The 27,936-nt window shown below is 35.6% G+C and overlaps 1 protein-coding gene across 1 annotated transcript in view; it reads right to left on the bottom strand.

Annotated features, from left to right (window-relative positions):
• LOC149899251 (fatty acid synthase-like) overlaps positions 1-27,629 on the bottom strand; it is a 53,323-nt gene extending 25,694 nt beyond the window's left edge. Inside the window, exons 1-24 of the mRNA XM_090114207.1 lie at positions 27,493-27,629; positions 26,907-27,099; positions 26,478-26,598; positions 25,602-25,805; positions 25,198-25,314; positions 24,854-25,032; positions 24,511-24,653; positions 24,212-24,415; positions 23,616-23,802; positions 23,333-23,495; positions 23,000-23,169; positions 22,726-22,877; positions 22,268-22,451; positions 21,639-21,787; positions 21,297-21,478; positions 18,338-18,457; positions 18,000-18,109; positions 17,634-17,824; positions 7,181-7,341; positions 6,731-6,973; positions 6,422-6,539; positions 6,103-6,345; positions 4,036-4,461; positions 3,574-3,723 (exon numbers count right to left, since the gene is read on the bottom strand). Coding sequence (XP_089970333.1) covers positions 3,574-3,723; positions 4,036-4,461; positions 6,103-6,345; positions 6,422-6,539; positions 6,731-6,973; positions 7,181-7,341; positions 17,634-17,824; positions 18,000-18,109; positions 18,338-18,457; positions 21,297-21,478; positions 21,639-21,787; positions 22,268-22,451; positions 22,726-22,877; positions 23,000-23,169; positions 23,333-23,495; positions 23,616-23,802; positions 24,212-24,415; positions 24,511-24,653; positions 24,854-25,032; positions 25,198-25,314; positions 25,602-25,805; positions 26,478-26,598; positions 26,907-27,099; positions 27,493-27,555 — 4,173 coding nt within the window. The 5' untranslated portion in view covers positions 27,556-27,629. The remainder of the gene's footprint in view (positions 1-3,573; positions 3,724-4,035; positions 4,462-6,102; positions 6,346-6,421; positions 6,540-6,730; positions 6,974-7,180; positions 7,342-17,633; positions 17,825-17,999; positions 18,110-18,337; positions 18,458-21,296; positions 21,479-21,638; positions 21,788-22,267; positions 22,452-22,725; positions 22,878-22,999; positions 23,170-23,332; positions 23,496-23,615; positions 23,803-24,211; positions 24,416-24,510; positions 24,654-24,853; positions 25,033-25,197; positions 25,315-25,601; positions 25,806-26,477; positions 26,599-26,906; positions 27,100-27,492) is intronic.
• Between the last annotated feature and the right edge of the window lie 307 nt (positions 27,630-27,936).

Raw genomic sequence — 27,936 nt, 5'->3', positions numbered from 1 at the left:
TCACTTATGTTAGTTAGTAAATAGTTAGTCAATTCTGAAAGGTTTGTGTTAACACTCCGAGACTTAAAAAATCCATGCTGAGATGAAGGAAGACATTGCTTACAATAGCTATACATAAAATCATTAACTATACTGTCCATAATTTTACCGAAAATATTTAAAATTGATATACCCCTGTAGTTAGTAATTTCATTTTTTGAACCTTTTTTAAAAATGGGGATTACACGTGCATCTTTCCATTGTTTGGGGTAGATACCTTGATCCAAAGATCGTTGAAAAATCAATTTTAAGGGAACAGCAAGCCCGTTTACGCATTTTTTAACAAATATAGCAGGAATCCCGTCTAAGCCTGCGCCCTTTTTACTATCTAGTTTTTTAACCGCATTTGTTATCAGTTTATCTGAAATTTTAATTGAATTAATTGCGTTAGAATGGGGCTCCTCTGCGTATGGTTTGGGATCGTAGGAAGAAGATTGTATGAATACGCTTTGGAAAAAGCTATTAAAAGCGTTACATATATCTGCACCACAAGAATAAGTCACTCCATTATATACCATACGACATGGCAAGCTGTTGTTTTTGCGTTTGTTATTTACAAAACTCCAAAACTCTTTAGGATTATGAATTATTTCTTTTTCGCACCTATTAATATAATTTTTAAAACATTCTTCTTGTAAAACTTTAATCCTATTTCTTAGTAAAGCAAATGCTGCGTAATCATTCGGATTTTTAAATTTTTTCCAATTTTTATGAAGTTTAGACTTTTCTTTAATGATATTAATTAATGATGGGGTGTACCATTGAGGGTACTTAAAACGTCCTGAAACCCGCGCAGAGGGTACGTATTTTTCTATGATTGAGTTAAGCTCTTTGTAAAAACCATTAACTGCATCATCAACGGTCCCGTTAGTAAGAATTCGGTGCCATTCAATCTTCCCGAGTGCCGAGTTAATTGACATATAATCAGCTTTAAAAAAATTTTTTATGATCCGTGGATTATTACGCAGGGGTTTTATTTTATAGTTTTTGATGTTTATAAGTAATGGGGGATGAAATTTATCGATATTCACTAAAGCTGGGTCGCATTGTTCGCAAATTAATGAAAGATTTGAAAAAACAAGGTCAAGAATATTTCCGCAACAATTATTAGTGAAGTTATACTGTGAGAGTCCGGATAAATACATAGAATTCATAAAATCGTCGGCGGTTTGCATTAAGAGTGTATTAGAACTATTTTTATTCAAATGTCCGTCAGGCGTCCACGCGAGAAAAGGTAAATTAAAATCTCCGATTAATAAAAATGAGTCATTCGGCCTACTCGAATGAAAGTTAACGAAGGATTCGTTGAAGTCGACCAATATACTGGCCGCATTGGAATTCGGTGGAATATATATTGCTCCCACGTGAATATCCGCGTTTTTTTGAATATAGATTTAATAGCGTACTACTTAGAACATGACCGGGAATCGTAATCCAAATACATTCAACGTTACCAACGTGGGTCTCGTTTGTCAGAAATGCGGAATAACATCTTTTTATACAAATCATAACTCCGCCTCCCTTCATATTATTACGTCTACGATCATGCCTAAATACGTCGTAACGGCTATCACATATTTCTGAGTCTAACACTCCCTCACACAACCAAGTTTCAGTTATAATTATGATATCATAATTGTTCGCTTCGATATTTTTGTAAAAGTTTGATAGTTTAGTTCTGAGTCCACGAGTGTTCTGATAGTAAATGTTTAGAAATTTCATTTTTTAAGAATGTATAAAAGTGAAATCACAAGTAGAAAAAAATAAAATTGTTATGAGGGTGAATTGAAATTAAAACGCTGAGGACTCGAAGCAAGTTAAGCGAAGCGGGTATGTGTGATTGGAGTGCAGCTGCTCGCAACCTTTTATTGAAAATTATCTGCAATATAATTAAATGTAATATTATAATATATATGTGTAAATAAATGATGTATGTGTATGTGTGATGTGTTGGTATGTTATACAAGAATATTATTAATTTTATACAAATTTGAGATTTTACATTGATATAGTAATAATATAAAATAACAAAATGAACACTACAAATACGCAAAATTAAGAACATCAATATTTTTTTGATAAATATTTTTCTAATTCTTCTTCGGTGCTTATAGCTATTGGGGGCGATTTTTCGTTCATGCGCATATAAATTGTACAGTTTTTTATCCATATATATTTGATGTTATTATCTTTCGCACGAAGTCGACATTTGTTAAATAGAATTTTATTCGCAATTGTTAAGTGTTCATTTATAAATATCTTTGATGAATTACCTTCAAATCCGAGGTCGCTAGATGTTAAACCCTTATTTTTATTTGCTTTGCGAAAGTTGGCTATTATATTATTTTTAATATTCCTTGATTTTAGTTTGGCTATGATTCTTCTTGGCTTATTGGGGTTTGAGTGAAGCGGCTGGACCCTGGTGATAAATTCGATGTCGTCTTTTTGTATGTTGACATTTATTGAAGTTGCAATTTGTAGTAGAAGTTGTGGAAGATCTTCTTTCGATTTTTCCGGCACACCAACAACTTCAATATTTAGGAAACGACATTGCTGTTGTGAATATCTGTGTTCTTTTTCCATATTATTTGATTTTTTTTGCAGGTCTTTTATTAAGTCGTCACGCAATGCTAAATTTTTTTCTAGGTTAATAATACGATTTTCACATACTCCAATTTTTAATTTGAATGTATCTACTTCCTTCGTCAAATTGTCTATTATTATTAATTTAGAGTCAATATTATCTAGTTTTGTACTCAGCTCTTCGATTCTTTGAAAATCAATGCTTGTTTTTAGGTCACCTAGCTCCGAGCGTAACTGATTCACTTGTTGCGGTAGATGTGCCAAAGTTTGTAAAAGCGTTTCAATCCTTTCAAGGGCGGGCTGGTCGACCGACGATTCCGTGATTTTCTCTGTGTCGAGATCTTCAGATGGAGTAGGTCTTGGGGAGGCTATGTGTAATTTAGGTTTACATTCCGCGCATGTCCACGACGCTTGCCTGTCGGCTCCAAGTCTACGCCAACCGATTTCCGTTAATGAGACACAGTTATAATGGAAATGTGTACGGCAAATGGAGCAACGTGCACCTTCTGTGACTTTATTATCGCAGCGTTTGCATGTTATGTTATTCATCGTGAAAAAGGTTGACAATCTATGGTTGATGTTATAGGCATGAGATAACGACTCAGCGGTGACACGCAGAAACGGCCGTTGTAGCAGAGAGCGAGTCAAAAAATATCGGACTTCTTCTTTACTCGAGGTGGAGCGGGAGGCTGTCGCCGTGATGCGTTCATATATTTAATGTATTATGGCGATAGAAAAATGATCAAAATGGTTATTACTATATGGGTCAGAATACTTTGTAAATTGAGTTGTGATTTTATTTGCAACAATTAACACGTCCACTCTCAATAGTTACAGAATTACGAGTGATGATGATTGATGGTGAAGGTAACACAATAATGAATATAAATAGTAGCTAAAATAATGAATTACTTTATTATTATACTTAAGGAATGTTTCTATTTCTCTTACCTGAACATTTATTCCAGAGTCAGAAACTTTAGGTGCTTCGAACCATTTGAGTGACTCAATATCTCCAAGTTTTGAACTTTGTAGCATAGCGCACTGGCCCGTGTGAGTCAGTTGTCTTCCTGGAACGTAGTACTTACCTCCCCAAACGCCCTAAAATAATAAAAAATATATAATATAATTGGGTGTTTGAATATTTTTTTTGTGATAAATGGAAAGATTATAATTATATTAGTTTTATAACAAAACTATTTTTTTTGCAATAATTCATAAGTTATTTCACAATAAAAATTAATATTTTAATCCAGTACCGAAGACACGCCGACAAATTCCGAAGCGTCACCCGAGCGCGTGTGACGTCATAATGTTAGTTTTCACTCATTGCAGATAGAATTTAATTTTATATGTACTGTATGAGGATAGGCGGAAAATTAATTTTTATATCAAAAACCATGGAATACGTACGTGATCCAAAACATTAACGGCCAAGTCAGATTCAGGTAAATCTTCCATAAACTGACCTTCATTGAATTCATGGTTAATTATACATAAATTCATAATGCGTCCATGCATCCTCCATTGCTTTACCAAATTTTCCAAATAAGATATTGCTGGATATTGAGCAAATATGAGAACTCTTTGTTTTACAGGTAAAGTATCCAGTAGGGATCTTAGATGTAATAAATCGGATTTGTCTGTGATAGTAACAGCTCTTGTTGCTGAAGCGATATTTTTTGGATTCCATTTGATTAATTGTATTTTCTGATTTCCAATTACATGGTCGCAAATTACAGTGTACAAGGAAGAAGGTCGCGTTTTGGCTTCAGCGCAGTATTCTTTATTAATGATAAATGTATTAGGAAGCAGAATTTTATGAAGTTCTTTGCACATCTGCAATCATAAGTTTTATTAAATATTTTTTTTACTGATAATATAATATTATAAGGTAACGGCACCAGTCGTGGACAAGCATCCAGTAATGGACAAAATAAATATTAAATTTAAATATTAAGACCAAAATGAACGTTATATAATTTGGCAATACTTAAAATAAAAGTTTGGTTCATAAGCTATCAAAATACGACATTTCATCTTATTCGGCCAAAATGTTTGAAGATGGCAGAACGTTATGTTTAGATGCTGCGACTCGTTTCGAAGAAATCCGTTTTTACTAAGAAAATCCTTAAGGAAGTGAGGACACAATTTTGGTTATAGGAATTTTTGTATAAATGTCAGCAAAATTTGATATTACTTTTATCTATAGTAGTTAAGTGTACGAAATATTACACGATTTAGTATCATGATAGGTTATGTTGTTTAAATAAAATTCATCAGTGTCCATAACTGGATTTAATTCTATGGATATATCCATTTATGGACATTTGTCGAAAATAAACTTTTTTTAAAGGTATTAATTACATGCGCTTTTCTGTATTGTCTTTTCTTTCTGATTAATAATATACCTATCACGACCATTTCAAACAAAGGATTCCAATATTGTACAACAATTGTCCATGACTGGATTTGCTTTGGTTCCTATAATGGACATTGATATTTTTTGTTAAAATTACACTAATGGGTCCAACAACATAATATCTAATAGAGAGATCTAGAGAGTTCTCTGATGAACTGTTTGGATCGTTGTCTGCTGCTAAATTCCACCACCATATAGCACACACGCTTAAATTTCATCCACACCATCTTGACAACAGTTTAAAAAAAGCTTTTTGCCTCGTGCTACAATTTGGAATCCATATCGATGGACCGATCAGATTAAGGCTGCTGGCGGATTCAGATTGGCGATTCACTTCACGAGTGTAGCGGAATGCCAGGAAACAGAGAGATACGGCGGAACATCGTGACGCGGGTAACATCTACCCCCCTAGAGTGATATGACGAAGAAGAAGAAGTCCCATAATGGATGGAATGGCAGTACTTCTTTAGTTATATTTTTCATCCCTGACTTAAAAAAAACCATATTGGTGTTTCTTAACGGACATAACTCGTATTTAATGATGCATTTGTGCAATTTTTGCCTAGAAAATGGAAATTAAGACTGTTTTAAATATTATAAGTATGCAAAATAATTAATAAGTACTATTTTTTATAAATACATCCCCGATTTATTGTATTCCAATCATCATTTTCAAGATTCTGTTGATAACTATAAGTCTTCTCCAATTGTAAATAACTGGAGAAACGACATTAGGTACAGTCCATAAATGGGTGTTCATAACTGGATGTTGTCCAAAACTGGGTGTCCATCATTAGATTTTTCACTGTCCAACACTGGTGCAAAAAAGTGGTTTTTTAATTTATAAATAACTTCATTATTTATGCATTGTAATCTTTTTTCTAACATTGGTTACGTTAAACTAACATTGAACTAAAGGTATAACTAAACAATATCCAATAAAGTTAAAAAACCTACGAGAAATTTGCAAAAAACTTCAATTTTTTCCTTAATCTGTACAAGACTGGTGCCGTTACGTTAATAACATCCAACAAGGACTATTCTCAAAAATTCATTACCTTATCATCACTAGATAAGTCGTTGACAAAGAAGACGTCAACTTTATGCAAAAGCTTTTTTCTTTCTGGCAAAATTAGGTGTTCATGTTCAAGAAAGTTAATTTTAACATCAGAACTTTCGTTTTTCATTTCATTAAGCCAGTCAAATTTACCAGCGTCATTATATATTTTAACCGCAGTTATTTCATTATTATTCACATTTTCAGCGACTATTTGAAGAAGTACACATAGCGCAGATGCTTCCTAAAAATATTAAGTCGTATTAAAAAAATTATATTTGAAAACCTTACAAATGTGTTTTTGGTGTATTGTCACCTACATTTAACTGGTTATTTGTAATATGTGGTACAAATTGCAAGTACTTAATGGCAATGCTGTCCTGTTTTGCCAAAGGCAAATCAAGGAATCTTAGATTTTCTATAAGGACCCCACCACACCTGTAAAAAAACTGTGAATTATTTATTTGAAATTTTAATTAATTACAATTAGCTCTCCGCCTGTAGCTTCACACGCATGGTCTTCGAAGAAGGTAGGGCGTTTTATTTTAGCAAAATATTTAATATTCTCAATTAACAATGAAAATATTCATTATGTGTATTGATAATAATATTATCCTTTAATAACGTACCTAGTACAGTCGTAAACTTCAAGAACATTAGCTGTTAGCACTTTGCTGTCGGAATATATCCTATGCTCGTCAATATTTATATTCATCATCCTTATGGAGTCTAGTTGCGACACGCTACTATTTGGAACTCGTAATGCATTTAACTGTAACAGACCATCAATCAAGGTAACCCAATTTTTCTTCCAATGAATGTTAGCCTCGGTTAACGACTGGTTTGCTTCGTTAATACTCTGGAAATCGTCCCTGAAATTAAAGTCACTTTTTTAATTAAGACACATTCCTTGATGTATTGTAAGAAAAATGTTTTTAATCACTGTAGAAATTGCCATTAATTACACGAAATATGCTCGATTTGAGAACCACTTTCGTTTTTGGGATGGTACATTGGTTGTAATCTAGCCTATGTCAATTAATGAGAATATAACTTTCTATAAAAATGTAAATTTTTACCTGTAGTGATAATCGCGGGTATAAAGTAATTTGTAGATATCTTCAGTCTGGAGGGTCAATGGTTCTTTGTGTTCAGCTGGAAGCTTGAATAGTCGATGGTTGTTGCTCTTTTTGACTACTTGAATACTTCCAGTAGCTACGACAATATCTTCATTAGTAACCTGTAAGTAACGTAACGGCACCAGTCTTGTACAGATTAAGGAAAAAATTGAAGTTTATTGCAAATTTCTCGTAGGTTTTTTTACTTTATTGCATATTGTTTAGTTATACCTTTAGTTCAATGTTAGTTTAACGTAACCAATGTTAGAAAAAAGATTACAATGCATAAATAAAGAAGTTATTTATAAATTAAAAAACCACTTTTTTGCACCAGTGTTGGACAGTGAAAAATCTAATGATGGACACCCAGTTTTGGACAACATCCAGTTATGAACACCCATTTATGGACTGTACCTAATGTTGTTTCTCCAGTTATTTACACTTGGAGAAGACTTATAGTTAGCAATAGAATCTTGAAAATGATGATTGGAATACAATAAATCGGGGATGCATTTATGAAAAATCCCTTAATAATTATTTTGCATACTTATAATATTTAAAACAGTGTTAATTTCCATCATCTAGGCAAAAATTGGACAAATGCATCGTTAAATACGAGTTATGTCCGTTAAGAAACACCAATATTGTTTTTTTTTTCTCAATAAGTCAGGGATGAAAAATATAACTAAAAAAGTACTGCCATTCCATCCATTTTGGGACTTCTTCTTCTTCGTTATATCACTCTAGTCAGAGCGAACGTGGTCAACATGAGGTTCGGGGGGGTAGATGTTACCCGCTTCACGATGTTCCACCATATCTCTCTGTTTCCTGGCATTCCGCTACACTCGTGAAGTGAATCGCCAATCTGAATCCGCCAGCAGCCTTAATCTGATCGGTCCATCGATATGGATTCCAAATTGTAGCACCCTCGTGCTACAATGGATTCCAAATTGTAGCACGAGGCAAAAAGCTTTTTTAAACTGTTGTCAAGATGGTGTGGATGAAATTTAAGCGTGTATGCTATATGGTGGTGGAATTTAGCAGCAGACAGCGATCCAAACAGTTCATCAGAGAACTCTCTATGATAGATGCGTTACAATACGCATAAGTATGCGACTTCTCTACGCAGTGATAGAGAATGAAGCCGAGAACGAGTCGCACAGCACATAATGACCCATTGTTCTTCATGTTTAGATAGATATTATGTTGTTGGACCCATTAGTGTAATTTTAACAAAAAATATCAATGTCCATTATAGGAACCAAAGCAAATCCAGTCATGGACAATTGTTGTACAATATTGGAACTCTTTGTTTGAAATGGTCGTGATAGGTATATTATTAATCAGAAAGAAAAGACAATACAGAGAAGCGCATGTAAATAATAACTTTAAAAAAAGTTTATTTTCGACATATGTCCATAAATGGATATATCCATAGAATTAAATCCAGTTATGGACACTGAAGAATTTTATTTAAACAACATAACGTATCATGATACTAAATCGTGTAATATTTCGTACACTTAACTACTATAAATAAAAGTAATATCAAATTTTGCTGACATTTATACAAAAATTCTTATAACCAAAATTGTGTCCTCACTTCCTTAAGGATTTCCTTAGTAAAAACGGATTTCTTCGAAACGAGTCGCAGCAACTAAACATAACGTTCTGCCATCTTCAAACATTTTGGCCGAATAAAATGAAGTGTCGTATTCTGATAGCTTATGAACCAAACTTTTATTTTAAGTATTGCCAAACTATATAACGTTAATTTTGGCCTTAATATTTAAATTTAATATTTATTTTGTCCATTACTGGATGCTTGTCCACGACTGGTGCCGTTACCTTAGTATTGTTTTTTTTTAGTAGGTTAATACAATTGTATCATCTTTTTTTTCGTAGATTTAATGTTACAGCAAATTTTTTCAGCTTCTATTAAATTTAATATTTGAATAATCGTGTAAGTCGTGTGTTAACTTTGTAATTATGTCTTTATATATATTATGTATATATATATATAAGAGGAGGCAACAGAGCAGACGCGTCACCTGGTGTTAAGTGTACTGCGTCACCCATAGGCACCAGCAATGCCGGGGACATTGTTAGTGCGTTGCCGGCCTAGTACGCTCTTTTCTTGAAGGTCCCTAAGTCGTTACCGTTTGGAAACACCGCATGAGGAAGTTTGTTCCATAAGTTCGTTATGCGCGGAAAGAAGCTTCTTTTGAAGCGCGCAGTCGTCGATCGCCAGGAGTCAAGGTGGTGTGGGTGGTATTTGAGTTTGTGGCGTGCGGTACAGTGATGGAGCTCGGCGGCAGGTATTGTTCCAAACAGCTCCTCAGAGCACTCCCCATTGTAGATGCGATAGAAAACACACAGTGAAGCCACGTCTCTACGCAGCGCCAAAGTATCAAACCGATCGGTAAAACTTGGCTCGTTAACGAGTCGTACTGCTACGAGTCGTAATGTGGGAGCAGTATTCCATGTGCGGCCTAACTTGCGCCTTATAAAGCATAAGGCGGTGGTGCGACGTGAAATACTGCCCCGCTCGACAGAGCACACCAAGTTTCTGTGAAGCCAATTTGGCCTTTCCTTCCAGATGACAGGAGAACTGTACTCCTCGAGATTTCGAGACCAAGAATACCGATGCTAACTGTGGCAGAGAGAGGAATACCCTGAAAACGAGGAGTTACGACAAAGGGAAACTTTTTTGCGGTGAACGCGCAGACCTGTGTCTTCTTGGGGTTGAATTGGACTAAGTTACGTCGGCCCCCGTTTGATACCTGGAAGATGATAGTTAGATGCACACATTTTTCCTCTCCCCAAGAATCCTAAACCATCTGCCCTTTCAGACTTCCGTCCTATTGCTATTTTACCCTTCCTATCTAAAGTTTTAGAACGCTTAGTACAAGAGCAACTAAGTCGCTTCCTCAATACTCACGATCTCCTCAATCCTTTTCAATCTGGCTTCCGACCAGGTCACAGCACAACTACTGCTCTTATCAAAATCACAGATGACATTCGCCGGGGGTTTGACAACAGGCAGCTAACATTACTTTCTCTACTTGACTTTAGCAACGCATTTAACACCGTCGATCATGATGTTTTGTTAGCAATGCTTCGCTCGCTCAACATATCTCCAACGGTTATTGACTGGTTTCAAAGTTACTTGTTTGGACGTCGGCAGCGTGTCATGGTTGAAGACTTGTCTTCTTCTTGGTGCAACGTAAATGCTGGCGTTCCGCAAGGTTGCGTGTTGTCTCCTCTCTTATTTTCAATTTTCATTAACTCTATTTCCAAGAATATTAATTCTCCCTATCATATGTATGCAGACGATTTTCAATTATATTCGCACGCCTCTTTATCTGAACTACCGAACGAGATTTTTCGCATAAATACTGAGCTTGCTACCATCGTTAAATGGAGTAAAGACCATGGTTTAAAAATGAATCCTGAAAAAACCAAGGTTATTGTTTTGGGAAGTAGACAGCTCACAAGTAGAATTAACTGGGAAGACCTACCTAGTGTTATGTTGTCAATTCGAGAGAGATATCAGTTGTCAATTCGAGCCGACACCTAACGGACGCTTTATCGCTTAATACAATAATTTTACGTCTACCCACATCAAGTGATTATCGTGTATAAAAATAAAACTCTTAAAATGTTCTGTTCTAAGTGCAAAGAACCAGTTACAGACTTCGTGTTATGTCAAGGGGGAATATGCAATGGTCGATATCATTACCATTGTGCAGGGGTGTCCGAATCTACCTACAGAAAAATGGGACACGAAAAGAAAGCCCTCTGGCGCTGTCTTACTTGCCGCGGAGGGCTGTCTCCGACGCCCTCACAACCCTCTGATTCATCATCCCTGTTGGAAGTAATTAAAGAAATAAAAGAATTTCGTGCTGACTTTGTTATAATGCAGCGAGATGTTGTCTCTATAAAGGAGGAGCTGTCTAGCACGTCACAGGTTATAACACAACTACAATCGAAGTGGAATGCTCTCGAGAAACGGTTTACTGATATGGAAGAGCGCCTTGTCAATGTTGAAGGTACTGTGGCGTCGCTTATGACCGTTTCACAACAATTAACGGAAACTCAACAAACTGTCAATGAACTTGTGCAAGATATTAATTATCAGAATCAATTTTCAAGGCTAAATAATATAGAAATTCAAGGTGTTCCTCAAACAACTGGCGAAAATTTATACAATATCCTGGGCACTATATGTACTATGGTCGGTATGACCCTACTGGATACAGACGTTGACACTATTCACAGGGTTCGTTCGTTTCGGGGTGATAATAATCAAGAAGTGCATTCCCGCCCTCCTTCAATAATTGTGCGTTTTACACAACGACAACGCAAAAATCAGCTGATTGCAGCGGCACGCGCGCGACGAAGACTAACCACGGCTGATATTGGCATAGCGGGGCCCGCTTCCAGTGTACATATTAACGAACATCTCACACCAACGAATAAACAACTCCTAAAGAAAGCTCGTGATATCAAGTTTAACTTAAACTATACATATTTGTGGATTAGAGACTGTAAAATATTTCTACGGAAAAATGATAAGTCTAAAGTGGTAAGAATAGCTAACGAATCTGACTTATTAAAGTTAAAATGACTAGTTATTTTAATATTACCTCGCCAACCTACTTTTTATATACATATTTATTTGCGTACTTTAATCTGTGTCCTTATTAATTTAACAAACTTAACACGATTTGGGTTTATAATTGATTCACACACTCACAACATAAAACATGTAATCCACTATGTGTTTTTATATTATCTAACTTATGTGGTTTGTTATATTAGATTATCTTATAAAATAAAAATAATAACTGTTTTATACACATCACCTTATCTTGTTTCCAACATTCAATTATTAACCTATAAGTTACTGACGCATTCATTATTCTCAATGCATTGTAAGGTATTCGGAAGAAACTATCTTCATAATAAAAGAATTGTTTACACGAAACTAGTTATTAATTACGCGGAATGTGTCTTTAAACATTTTATGATATTATCTGTATGTGGAATGAAATTTTGTAAACATTTTAAATTGTACTTTTCAAAAACTTATATTACAATGAACATTGAAAATTGGTATTATACGGAATCTTTCTTTAACAATTTTAGGATATTTTTGGTATGTGAATATTTTAAACTTTGTAAAAATTATAATTTGGTCTTTTTTAAAACTGATATTACAATGAACATTGAAAATTGGTATACTATAAATCAGGCATTATTTCTAAATTTATTATCTTGGCGTTATTCCTATATAATGATTCTTTACCAATGACTCATTTAGAAGCTTTAAATATATTATCAGAACGTGAGGGGATTACGAACTAAGTCGCACGACTTCATATCGAACGTTCTCCGAAATAATTATGATTTGATTTCCTTAACCGAAACTTGGTTGACCCCGGATTTTTACGATGGTGAGTATTTCCACTCAAATTATAATGTTTATCGACGGGACCGATCGGGGGCGAGCGGGGCGGCGCGGGGCGTGCGCGGCGGCGGCGTGCTGGTGGCCGTGCGCTCCGACCTGAGCGTGCGGCGCCGGGACGACTGGTGCTCGTCGCCAGCTGCCGAGGAGCTGTGGCTCACTCTGCAGCTCGACTCCTCTCCACCCGGGCGTAACGATACCGGTTCATCCTTCCTGCATATCACATTCCTGCATATCGTCACTCTCGTGCGTTACAATTATTTTTCGATAATGTATCCGAACGCATGCTACATAATGCCGACTGTCGTTTTCTCCTGTTGGGAGATTTCAATATATCGAACGCGTCATGGATTTTAACAGATCGAACATATCCAGATTTCATACCTAGCGATGACTCCGAAGTCTCGGCCTTAGCGGATTTTATGAATTTATCCAACTTAATCCAATACAACGGATGTTTTAATATTAACGGTCGAATATTAGATCTCGTCTTAAGCAATACTATTTGCAACGTTACGGCTTGTATGTCTCCACTCACTCTTGAAGATAATCACCACAAAGCCATAGATATTATACTCCCTTTAAACAAAACAGTGTATTTAAAAACAAATTATCAATATAGACATAACTTTCATAAGAAAAATTTTGATGCATTCAGTAAGGATCTAAACATTATTGATTGGAATACGCTGCATAATATGAATACAGAATCGGCTGCTACTTATTTTTACTCTTCTATACATCGATTGATAGAACAACATGTTCCTAAAACTAGAACTTTAGGCGTTCGCAAACATCCGATTTGGTACTCACGATCCCTTGTCCGCGTCATTCGTGAAAAATTAAAAATTCATTCTCGTTGGAAAAAATATGGTGATCCCCGAGATTACCAGGAATTTAAATTACTGCGATCCCGTGAAAAGAAAATGCTTACTGAATGTCACGTTAATTATATAAAATCATCCGAAAACAACATTAACTCAAATCCTAAATATTTCTGGACCTTTATACAGTCGAAACTTATGTCTAATCCCACTCCCGCCTATATAACGTATAACGAACAGTCGGCAACGGATGGTGCTACTATTTGCGATCTTTTTAATTCTTACTTCCATTCCGTTTTTGTATCCAACGATAGCAGTAATGACGCATCGTTCATCTTTAAATGATGCATCACGCTCTGATGAAGCTTCTATCGATGTTTCGGAGCTCAATATATCGCTTAGTTTGGTTCAGATGCATCTAAAAAAAGTTGACACCAAAAAAAGTGCCGGTTTCGATGGTGTGCATCCTTTTCTTATTTCAAAATTATCAAAAGAACTCTCTGTCCCAGTTTGGATTATATACAATAAGTCATTAAGAGAAGGATGTTTTCCCAATATTTGGAAAAAGGCTTTAATAACACCCATTTCCAAAGGCGGTAATAAACAAAACGTTCAAAATTATAGGCCGATCTCTAAATTATGCGTATTAGGAAAAATTTTCGAAAAGATAGTCACAAACCAATTAAAACAGATAACATCTCGACATATTTTACAGCATCAACATGGTTTCTTCCGGGGGTGGAGCGTAGAGACTAATCTTGTACTATATACGGACTTTATTTTGAATGCTCTTGATGCCGGCCTGCAGGTGGACGCCGTGTATACTGACTTTTCAAAAGCTTTCGATAAAATTAATCACTCCACACTCATAATGAAATTATCCAAGTTTGGTATACACGGTGACCTTCTCCGCTGGCTTCAATCGTATATTTCTAATAGAAGCCAAGCTGTCGCAATTAAGGGTTACACTTCTGGATTCTTAAAGATTCCTTCGGGTATTCCACAAGGTTCCCATTTGGGTCCATTCTTGTTTACTGTTTATATAAACGATATAGGTTCTTGTTTTCAAAATTCACACCATCTACTTTACGCCGATGATACAAAAATTTTTATGACAGTTAATACACTTGATGATAGTTTAAAAATTGCAATCAGATTTAGTGAAGTTTGAATTATTCTGCAACATCAATCAATTATTTCTTAACCCCGATAAATGTCAAATTATTTCATTCAATAGAAAACGTAATCCCCTTATTTTCGATTACGCCTTCTCCGGTTATAAAATAAAACGCGTCACGGAAGTAAGAGATCTAGGAGTTATTCTCGATACAAAACTACGCTTTAATTTACACATGGAATACATAATCTCTAAAGCCTATAAGCAACTAGGAATGATACTTCGTCTCGCTAAACCATTTAAACAACCGTCCACTTATAAAATATTATATTATGCTTTTGTTCGCAGTATTTTGGAATTTTCATCTACTGTATGGAGCCCTTATTACAACGTCCATATTACTCGTATAGAAAAAATTCAAAATAAATTTCTAATTCTGTGGGCTTTATTTATTATTTTAAGATTAGTTCATTTGCGTGAGGCTCGTTTTCTTTTTTATATGTTGTCTTTCTTTTTAATAATAGAACATGTTGTGTGGTCATAGTTAGTTTTAGAACTTTGTTATATTAAATCATGTATGACTGTTGTGTTCTTATAAAAAAAAAAAAAAAAGTGCGTTGACTCAATCCCTTCTACTCCCCTTCCTGGATTATGCCGACTCCTGTTATCCCGATCTTCACGAATATCAACTGGACGCTCTCGAGAGGCTGCAAAACTTTTGCATCAGATTCATCTTCGGCTTACGCAAGTTCGATCATGTTTCTGATTTTCGCAAAAGACTTCACTGGCTCCCTATTCGTCTTCGCCGGAATACTCACATCCTTCAACTTTTGTTCTCTATCCTGTTTGACCCGAAAACTCCTATCTATCTTAAGAATCAGTTCCAATATTTACATTCCAATAGTTCCCTTTCCCTTCGTTCTTCTGATCTCCTTCTCCTATCCACCCCTATTCACCATTCCAATTTTTTTAACTCATCCTATACCGTCGTAGCAATTCGACTGTGGAATTCTCTCCCTGAGACCATCAGACGCGCCAAATCACTGCATATGTTCAAAGCACTTGTAAAAGAGCACTTTTTTTCCACTATTTAGTTTCCTTTTTTTTCATCTTATGTATATGTATATATTTATATGAATTTGTATATATCATGTTTAATAATATTAATAATATTATCTATAGTATGTTATATTTTATTTATTAGCATATTTATGTCTTATATTTTTTTAATTGTATTTATTACTATTTTTTAAGTATTGATGTAGTATGTATGTAATATTGATATTTTTGAGTTTTGTGTACATAATTATTTATGTTATAATTATTGTATCCCTGTATATTAAGGTTTATTTCCCATAGCTTTTGATTTTGTTTTCATAACCTTGATTTTATTTATTTTCTTTATGATTACGCCTTCGCGTTTAACCAGCATCGTACATGTCCTTTTAATATGGTTGCCTGGAAGAGATTGCTTTAAGCAATAAGGCCGCCTTTTGTGCACTTACCGTATTCATGTTTTCTTGTTAAATTATGTTTTTATTACTGGTACTTGTACAATAAAGTGTCATAAATAAATACCTCTTCTAAGGAGGTTTCTATTGAAGACACGAGGTTGTTCCGGCACTCAATGACACGATCCTGAGAAATATTGCTGTGGCCGGTGTATATTGTATCACCAGTACTGTCGTCTGCATAGCAATGAATGCTACCATCTAGCAGCATATCATTGATATGCAGAAGAAACAGAGTTTGAGGCAGAACGCAGCCTTGTGGGACACCAGCATTCACAGGCTTAGGATGAGAGCATGAACCGTCGGCTACGACACTCATGCTACGCTCTGTGAGAAAACTGGCGACCCACTGGCAAAATTTCTCAGGAAGCCCATAGGAAGGAAGCTTCGCAAGAAGCGCTTTGTGCCATACCCGATCGAAAGCTTTCGCTATGTCCAAGCTGACAGCTAAGCCTTCCCCCTTGCTCTCAATCGCTGACGCCCAGCGGTGAGTCAAATATACAAGAAGATCGCCAGCTGATCGGCCACGACGGAAACCGTACTGTCGGTCACTAATCAGCTTGCGCTCTTCCAGATATTTGAGCACCTGGCGATTGATAATGGTTTCCAAGAGCAAGGAAGTGATGGCTATGGGCCGATAGTTGGACGGATCCGAGCGATCGCCTTTTTTCAAGATAGGGTGTACTAAAGCTGTCTTCCATGCATTCGGGGCGACGCCTGTGGAATAGGAGTGCTGGAAAAGTCGCGTGAGAACCGACGCCAACTCAGGTGCATCTTCGTGCTCTGCACATCTTCAACACAATAGGAGCAATACCGTCGGGACCACTCGACTTGTGGATGTCTAGAGCGAAAAGTGCTTTACGCACAGCGCTCTGGGTGAATCGGATGTCCGGCATAGAGCCCTCGAACCGTGGGATGGTAGGTGGTGATTTCCCCATGTCATCCAAAGTCAAGTTAGCGGCAAAAAGGGAGCTAAGAAGATCAGATTTCTCTTTTGCCGTGTGGGCCAACAGGTCATTCTCCATGCATAGAGATGGCAATGACGGCCGACAAAAGTTTCCTTGGACAGCTTTGGCGAGTGCCCAAAAGGCTCCTGTTCCCGAAGGAAGTCAGGCGAGTTTCTAGCCAAGCTTTGCAATATGCTCAGACTTTGCTCTTTTGAAGGACCTAGAGGCCGAGTTTAGTTCTTTCTTATGAGTACGGGCGTCTGGATCACTAGACACAAGAGCATTGGCCCAGGCTTGGTAACAATCCTGTTTTCGGCTCGATGCCGTTTTACAAGAGTGACCAAACCAGGGCTGGGACTTGCCACCGATGGGAACAACAGTGTTTGGAATGAACAATTCCATTCCCTGAAGTATCACATCAGCAACAGAGTCAGCACAGGTGCTACGATCTTCTGCCAAGAAACAAACACGGCCCCAGGGATAAGATGAGAAGAAGGTGCGCATCTACATGTCTACGAATTTAATGAAACACACAATTGTTTTACCTCAAAATTTCCAGTGCCTCTATGTAGAGCTACAGTTAGGCGTAGTTGTCTTCTGTTGTGTAACAAAGGCTGAGATAAAAACAGAATATTCTGAAACTGAACCGATATACTCTTCTTTTTCTGCCCCAAAATCATTGCTAGAGTGTCCCAAACCGCTACCAGGGCAGCAGAGAATGGGTAGTAGTTTTTGCCTGAAGATAATATAGACATAAAGTTACTGGAACGTTATTAAGTTGCTAAATTTTATTTTTATAGCCTATAATTGTATAAATAAATCATCACACTGATAACATTTGATGCAAAATTCGTCACTTTAAGGTGCCATAAAACATATTATTTCTCATTATACCGAGTTGTTTGTGTTACCTTTGATAATATGTCCGCGTAAATAGCTGTGTTCATCATCGTGTATGGAAAGAACGAATTTGCAGGACGCTGCCATCTTTCTATGTGCAGACACGTACAAAGGTAGAGTCCTATAAATGAAATACATATTGTATTTATCAAACGACCAAAGTAAATTATTTTAAAACCGTAGATAATATCATTATAATGCTGATATGGAACGTGAAGCTTAGTTCAAGGTATTGGTTTTTTGGTCTGCAACAAACAAACAAAAACAAACACAAACAAAGCTGATACTGAAAATTTAGGATTTAAAGTTATAATATAATAAACTTTTATTTTACTACAATTTACTATACCATTTTTCCGTTTGTGCCCATTCCACCAAGTGTCCCAGCATCGGTGTTCCCGTAGATACAGGGAATTCTACTTTCGGGTAAAGGTTATGTATCTTTGGGTTGTATCCTTCCATATACACACTAAAAAAATCAAATAATATACATATTGTTAGAAATATGAATTTAAATTTTATTACTCGGTAGATAGGTGCGACTGGCTGGTTGGCTTGGTTGGTAGTGACCCTCCCTTCAAACCACAGGTCGTGGGTTCGATTCCCACCCGGGGCAAATATTTGTGTGATGAACATAGATGTTTGCTCTGTGTCTGGGTGTTAATTATCTATATAAGTATTTATTTAAAATTATATATGTATGTTTATCAGCCATCTGGTTTCCATAACACAAGCGAAAGCTTAGTATGGGATCAGATCGTGCCGTGTGTGAAAATTGTCCCGAAATATTTATTTATTTATTAATATTTAAATATATTAGTAAATCACGACGATCACTATATTAATTTAGTTCCATTATCTACAATTAATAAAGTTAAATATTTATATGGCAATGTTAAGATTTCGAAGCCCTGTGGCTCGTTCTTTTTTAAATCTACAAACACTGAACAGTTAATTGCAACAATAAGGAATTTAAAAAAGATTTCAGGTAACGGTTATGATGATATTTCAACTAAAGTCATAAAATCTGTTAGCCATATGATCGCCCCAATTCTAAGTCACATCTTTAATCTATGCATAGAGCAAGGTATATTCCCGTCAACATTAAAGAAAACTATTATTAAGCCTATACATAAAAAGAACAGTAGAACAAATATTAAAAATTATAGACCTATAGCTTTAATTCCAGTTTTGTCAAAGATATTTGAGAAAATATTATTTGGAAAATCCAAAAGTGCACGCCTCATAATTTTTTTTTAATAAATATTTATTAATTATTATCTTTGTTTATTTAATAACAATTAAACCACATCGAATCAGACCCTGAAAAATGAAAGGGTTCTATTCCTGAGGATACTCAAGCGTAAGAGAAAAAAAAAGACTCGATTAGTAAAGTATTTCGGTCGCTATCGTGTTAACAAGAAAAAGGATCCGCACATACAGACACACGGACGTCCAAGACAGAACTTTTTTAAACTGTTTTTTAACTAGTTTAAATAACAAAAATGACATCAAAAATATCATGAACGTTAAAAATAGTGTTTTTTCTTAATATGTGTGTGTATGTATTATCTTACAAGTGCAATATATGATACATAAAGACATTTTAAGTTTGAAAAATCAGATGTTTTGCGCGAAGTGACAGTAGTACCCACCTCAACGCTTCGCTTAAGAGGCGTGCAATAATATGCGGTAGATTGTATACATAATATCTTGAATCTAAACATATACTGGCACAAGAACAAAAAGGTTTCCGTAAAAACAAATCAATTGACTCTGCTATTTATGACTTTCTTGATATTGTATATTCTAGAATGGATAAAAGGTTACCAGTACACGCTTTATATCTTGATATGACCAATGCCTTTGATTTTGTAGATCACAATATACTTTTCAACAAATTGGAAGCTTGTGGAGTAAGAGGGATACCTTTGAAGTTACTAACATCATATCTTAGAGATAGAATTCAATGTACACAGATTACCAGATTATGCATGAGTAGTAAAACTGAAGTAGCATACATGTCACCCAATAGGAGTGTTCTGTATGGAGTTCCTCAGGGAAGTGTACTGGGACCCCTACTATTTCTTGTCTACATTAATGACCTGCCATATGCCTCAAAGAGTCCCATGATTTTATTCGCCGACGACTGCACTGTTGTATGTATAGATACAAATGAAACCATTACGAGTCTTAGATCCATAGTAAAATGGTTAGAAGCCAACAATTTACAAATAAACTTAAAAAAGACTAAATACATGTGTTTTAAGCAAAAACCTCAATCTAATCTCTCCAAAATAAATTTTGAAGGCGAAGATATCTACGAATCTTTATCAACAAAATTCTTAGGTCTATTCATTGACGCTGATATGAAATGGCATTCTCATCTAGACTTCGTCCGTAAGCGTATTTTTTCAGTTTTCCTATGCGTTGCGGATGTTACGAAAGGTGGCTTATGAAAAAACAGTGCTTACAGCATATCATGGGTATGTTGCATCCCGACTAAGATATGGCATATTTTTTTGGGGAAATGCCTCTAACATAAAAAACCTATTTATAGCCCAAAAAAGCTGTATTCGATCAATTTGTGACTTAAAGAGAACTGAGAGCTGCAGACCCTATTTTAAAAAATTAAAATTATTGACACTGACATGTATATGTACATCTTTGAAATAGCTCTCCACGTAAAACGCCACCCTGAACTATACACAAAGGTGTTAAGTGAACGAAATCGTGACCAGTTGCAAGTACGTTTCAACGTTAAAACTGCCTTATATCAAAAAAGCGTATTTGTAACTCCAGCAATTATTTATAATAAATTACCACTTAACATTAGAAAATGCACCAGCTTGACGTCCTTCAAGAAAACTCTTTTTGACTATTTAATCGAAATGACTTTCTATTCACTTACAGAATATTTTAACAATTAATTAATAAGTAAACTGACATTACCTACATTTTCTAAAAACCCATGACATTTACCTATTTCAATTTTAAATATGGACCATTCAATAATATTTTGTGCTTTTTGTTTTGTGCTTGGTATAAACAATAATATATTAATAATGTTATAAATGTATAATCGGTTTAATAATTAATAATCCTGTGTAAAACATTTTTAAAAATTGTACGCCACGTGGCAGATCACAGCGGATCACCTAATGTAATAACTAATAACCCATAATACCTGTGACACAATAAATAAATTTTGAATTTGAATTTGAATTTGAATATTTCAATGTTTAAACGTTGTTGATTACTTTGCAGGTTTTATTATTGTGAATTTTACTAAGTTCATCTAAACTTACTTTCCAATGGCTTCCAATAAATGTACGACATTATCGGCATGGCCTCGGCGAGTGAGTGGTATATTTGTACAGTAAGGTAAAGAACGTTTCAGGATTGCTTGCAGGAGACCGTGTGGTGCTACTTCGACAAGCACTGCATTCTTTGGTATATGTTGAGATGTCTCCTCGAATAGAACTGGATTCTGGAGAAGATAAATATGATTTCTAGTAAATTAAATTCAATTTATTCAATTTATCAATTCTATGAATTTTCTCTCAATAATAGCTGCCAAAAGAACATCTAAGATATACAATAATTATAATACCGAACATCACTATGGTGAAAAAAAGAATAAAAATTACAAGCAAGTTATTGGTGTGATATTCCGCTGAGGAGTATTTTGCAAGTGGCTCGTTCCATCGTTCTTCAGGAATGGATGTTGATACCCAGCGTTTGGAGCGCAGTCGCGGAGTCTTTATTACTTCGCTTAAGTATTTAAAAAGACCAGGTCCTGAAAATAATAAAACAGGAAAATAATATACAGATTTTTCATATAATATGGTAAAACAGATCGTATTCCTCATAATATTAAAGAGTTTAGTAGTTCTAAATTTAAAACTTATATAAAAAATGTACTTGTCCAGAGAGCCTATTACAGTATTAAGGAATTTATGGACGATAAAAACCCATGGAGGGTTGTCGCGTAAAAACCACAGGACAGTTCTTTGGCATATTATGATAATATATTATGATATTACATATGTAATTTGTAAAATTGTAAATCTGACATGATTAAAAAGAGCAACTATGGAGTTTCTTGCCGATTCTTCTCCGTAGATACTGCTTTCCGAATCGGTGGTAAATGTTAAAAATATGTACTTAATGACGTTTCAAAAGTGCTTCTAGAAGAAGTCTAATTGAATAATTAAATGTTTGAGTTTGAGTTTGAGTTTGAGTTATGCGAAAATGATAAATGAATCATTATTTTCACCTGCGTCAGCAATATATCTTGAGTGAAACGCGATGTTGGAACATGGGACTTCCTTAGCAAATATGCCCTTCGCGGTCAGAGACTCAACAAACTCCTTCATAGCATCTGCTGGCCCTGAGATAGTCGATGACTCGGAACTGTTGCGACATGCCACTTCAATTTCAGGTGGACACATTTTGGAAATCTAAAAAGAAATTAACTTTAAATGAAATTCATACCTTTTTCCCTCAATTCGACCGTAACTTTATATTCTTATACAGTTCTAATTCCAACTACAATCCCAAAAAAAGACTTGATAGTAAATGGTGACACAAAGAAGAGTTTTCGTACATATACTTAGCTCTAGGGATGCAATTATTAATGGAAGATAGGGATTAATATTATTGACGTTGATAAAAAATCTAATTTAATTGAGGTCGAGAAAATATTTTTCATTGTTTGTGATAACTATAACGCACCTGTTGATACCCAATTCCAACAGCCGCCATAGATCCCTTAATAAACGGTGTCTGTACAGACACGAGCCCTCGGCTATACGCGGAGAGGATCATCTCTTCCGCTGTGAGGCAACCGTCTGCGTACGCACATCCTAACTCGCCTACACTGTGACCTGTATTTTAATTAAAGTTATTTTATTAAGTTATATACGTATAAGTTTTATACTTATTTAAGCTGGAAACAATTGACAAGCAGAGTCATTACAGTAAAACAAAGAAGAAATATTTTATTTACCGATAATTTTATCAGGTACAATTCCCAATTCTGTAAGAACATCAGTAAGCCCAATTTGTACTGCAGCAATTCCAACAAACGAATGTAAGATATTGTCGAAGATTTTCTTGTCTGGTGAAGTTATTATATGGATTATGTCCACACCCTTTGGCTCGAGCACTTTTTGGCAGCTGAAAAAAAATTCCTCGTAAGTAAGTAAAATTAAGATGGGAAATTTATGTCCACTGAGTTGTAAAAATTTTCAATGGTTTGACGAAAGACATTGTTAAAAATTAGGAATTGCTTAATTGAAAAATATACTTGAATGTAACATTAATCGCGTAAAGTAAATACCGTTCTATAGCTGCGGCGAAGACAGGTAAGCGCATGAGCTGCTTCCCCATCCCGGGCCACTGCGAGCCCATCCCGCTGTACACGAACCACAGCGGACGAACCGCGTCATCGAAGTAATTGGCTTTTTGGCTAAGGCTTATTGTCTCATTGAATCCATCTGTGTCTAAAATATTCAAATAATATTACAATGATCAAATCAGTTCTGTTTCAATATGCCAGTGTAAGTTCTGTTAAAGAAAATAAGCGGAATTAGCATTTAAATGCAACGTTTAATACTACTCACCTAATATGATATATCCTCTTCCCAAGTGCCCACTGATTCTAGTCTGGTGAATGTTATGGAAAAGGGCAAGTTCCTCTGGATCGATGGGACGGCTCTTCAAGTCCTCTAATATATTTTCAACAGCGGACTGTTGTCTGCCCGAAATAGTTACTAGTCGCGGAATGTTGCTCTTATAGCGATTTAAGTCCTAAAAACCATATACCAAATTTACCATGCAAGTTCAGACTTGTGGTTTTTTTATACCTGATCGATAGTGAATTAAATATTATTTTTTTTAATAACGAACTACCCAATGAAGTTTTCCTCACTCGGCTAGATATAATGTGGTTATACTAAATCCATACTAATATTATAAATGCGAAAGTAACTCTGTCTGTCTGTCTGTTACTCAATCACGCCTTAACTACTGAACCAATTTGCATGAAATTTGGTATAGAGATATTTTGATACCCGAGAAAGGACATAGGATAGGTTTTATCTCGGAAATCCCACGGGAACGGGAACTATGCGGGGTTTTCTTTGACTGCGCGGGCGATGCCGCGGGTGGAAAGCTGGTAATAAATAATATTTTCATTGTACAATAATAAAAAAATTGCCTTTGGTTTATTGTGCCCACGTAGTAATACATGAGTGTTAACACCAGTCACTGACAATCCATTGATAGCAGTATAACCACCTCCAATCGACTGGTGTTCAGTCACAATACGCATTTTTCCCTTCCTCAATGCATCAACATCATTTCTTGGATTCTCACAGTTAAGATTCGCTGCAAGTTTGCCATTTTCATAACCCAATAGTACCTGAATTAGAAAAAAGCAACTATGTTAATGCCTCTGGTCATAAATATTTTATTTTACTCTATAAATTTTATATCAATAATAAGAAAAGCTCGTACTTTGGTTATAGCAGACACTCCAGATGCTGCCTCCCCATAGCCAATGTTAGACATCACACTTCCAACTAAAAGAGGATCATCACGATTTTCACAAAACACTTTACCTAAAGCTTCTAATTCTGCTTTATCTGCTTCGGGGGTAGCTGTTAGAATGGAAATATATTATATTATTAAAATGACATAAATTTATAACTGTCATAGTTTCCACCCAAAATACAACGAATTCAACGCTATATTATGTATAACAATCAATAGAACTTTCATATATGTACCTATGATAATATTCGTTAATCCAAGCCTTTAAATTATTAATTAGATCTAATGCATTTCATAAAGGTCTCACCAGAACCAACTGCCTCGACGTATTCAACAGATTGGGGAAGCACATTTGCTTCTTTGTAAAAGTTTTTCAAGAACACCGCCATGTCATTTGGTTTCCGGTAAAAACCATATTTAGGTCCGTTTTCACCTTCAAGTAAACCGCGGAATTCGGATTTTACGTGAATTACTTCAGCATATATCCTATTAAATAAAAAATAATATAAAATATTTTATATTGTAGTTTTAAAGTATTGAAATGCTTTATAAATATAAATTTAAAGAATAGAAAAAATGCGATCACGAGGTAGTCGAACCCACGCCTTTAAGAGTGTGAATAAAAAAAAATAATTTCTAAACGTTCCTTACCTCAGTGCATTTTTTGCCTTCTGTAGGAACAAAACATTGACGGCTTCAGATCTTGTACAACCACTCGCGTCCTTATCAAAGGATTTTGTTTTTCCATCATTACTTATGGGAATGATTCTGGAAAATCATATAAGGAACACATTTTTTTTTTGTTTTATCTGATATTAATTATTTGAATTCATATCAAAGAAAGTTGTGGAATTTTTTAATACCAAACTAATACTAAACTTCAAAGCCGGGTTTGGAAACTCTTTCACCATTATGCGTAACATACGAGTATATTAAAACATATATTTGGCCTTTTTTGTATCTCGGAGCGGCTCGTTTATAGAACGAATTAGATTGAATGTTAAAAGAAACACGTCTCTATGTTAAAACATAATTTTGTAAGTTGGATTATTTACCGTCCATAATGCACAGTAGACTGTGGATGCAAGCAAATATTTGCCCCACCAACAATAGCAGAATCGATTTCTCCGTGCTTAATAGCCTGGTATGCCAGGTCCAAAGCGACAGTAGAACTGCAGCAGGCCTGGTCTACACTCATCGACGGTCCCTTCGCGTTCAACCAGTAGGAAACTCGATTGGCGAACATCGATTTACTGCATCTGAAAGGCAAATAAACTCACTTTAACTAACGAATTTTAAACATCGCATTTGTTTTTTTTTTATCGTCATCAATTAAGCTGGGAAAACGAAGCTTTGAGCGGCACATTCTTGAGAGGCGGCAAATGGGGCAAATATTTTTTTGTCTTATCCATATTAATATTATAAATGCGAAAGTAACTCTGTCTGTCTGTCTGTTACTCAATCACGTCTAAACTACTGAACCAATTTTCATGAAATTTGGTATGGAGATATTTTGATACCCAAGAAAGGACATAGGCTACTTTTTATCCCGGGAAAATGACGCAATCCCGGACTGCGCAGGCGAAGCCGCGGGCGGAAACCTAGTAAAAAAATGGTTGCCTGTAAAGTCGGTTTTACGGGCGAAGATTTTACGTGACAACGTCTTTTTCTCGATCATAGTTGAGTGGGAGAGAGACGCAAGGCATTCGGCGGGCCTCTCTCTCGTTCGGTGACTCATCGTAACGTTACCGAGCGTTACACTTTTTCATAAGTGACTCCCAGTCGCAACCTAATTTAATACGTTGTCACGTCAAAAATAAATAAGTCATGTGGTGAATAAGTGCAAGTGCAAGTACTTCTTATCTATCTTTGTTCCCCTATAGTTTCACATTTTAATACGATGGCAGTTATTGACTATGTTAATAACTTACCCTGCTATACCAAAGCCATTTCTTGTGTTAGCTACATAAAAGCAAGCTTTTTCGGTTTCTGAGAAACAAGTACCAACGTAGACTCCAACTTTTGTGCCAGACAGTTGCTCTGAACTCACACCTAAAAGCAAATACACTTAATATAGATGAAATAATTTTAAATAGTCGAAAGTTGAGACACTCTTCTTATTTTTTCTTCTCTCTTTTTCGCATTCACGCATGCTTATATGCATGGCGTAGAATAATTTAAAGAGATTTTTGACCTGTGGAGGAAGGAAGGTGGAATTCCTCCATCGAAAAAGGGGGGATCCTTGACCAGTCTACTCGACTGGCTGGCCGTTAAGAATGAATGATGTCGGAAAGTTGTATATGTGCTCTGTAGCGGAAACATTTCGCTTGCGCGATTGAAAGCGACGTGTCGCTACAAACCTGCATCATACATAGCATCGTATGCTTGTTCTAGAATCTTCCTCGCCATGGAGTCCATGGAGTTTCCGAGGCGATGGTGCACTTTGAAGAATTGCGCGTCGAAATACTCCAGCTCTGGTACTTTTCCTGTGTATTGAGCTACCTCTGGGTGGTTGTACTGCCAACGAGCATTTTTCGTTGCCGTTGGATTTACCTGATTATTAAAAAAAAAGGTTATATTATTTAGTTACTCCTTACTTACTTCATTGTTACTTTTTTACAGTAATTAAAAATTTAAACAAAGTCGAAAAATACAATCGTGTGTTGATTGTATTTTATGTTATTTTACATAATATTATGTTATTTTATAATATGTTATTTTATTACATAATATTATGTTATTTTATAATAAAATCTGTGTCAATAATATTATAAAGATGCAAGTTTATTGGGTTGTTATTGAAATAATAAAAGAAATACTGTAAAGAATAAAAACAGACAGATGACATGTTTTAGTTAAACAATTAAATTGTTATAAAAAGATACAAGCATTCTTACAAAATGAAAAGAAGAGCCTTTGCTCTTCAAAAGCAAGAATTCAAGAAACCTTATTGTAAAGAATATCGCGGTACTCTTTGACGTTATGCGAGTCAGGGTAAAGGCCCGCCATTCCGGAGATGACGACCCTATCTCCAGAATCTGCGGTGCCTTCGGAGCTGGATACATCTTGCGGTGTTGGTGCCATGTTATCTGCTAAATACAAATATTTAGTATATAATCGATTCTAATATTCATCATCATCATTATCATCAGCCCATATTATGTTCACACTGCAGGGAAACGGGCGTCCTGTGAGGGTTCAGGCCATAAACCACCATGCTGGCTGCATTTCGAAAAAAATATATTAAAATATTTGTCATCACTCATCAGATACATTAAAGTGGGGACAACGTTCAACGTTCAGTCTCGTGTATGCGAAAATAACAATAATTAGTCATAAATAAAAATAAAAATAATTATCATCACCTTTGGGACCTTCCAAGCAAATGTT

The sequence above is a fragment of the Colias eurytheme genome, chromosome 21, assembly GCF_061535395.1.
Source record: "Colias eurytheme isolate Ceu_HAF_F1 chromosome 21, ilColEury1 Martin Lab GWU primary, whole genome shotgun sequence".
Classification (NCBI taxonomy): domain Eukaryota; kingdom Metazoa; phylum Arthropoda; class Insecta; order Lepidoptera; family Pieridae; genus Colias; species Colias eurytheme.
This window is presented reverse-complemented; position numbering and strand designations above follow the sequence as displayed.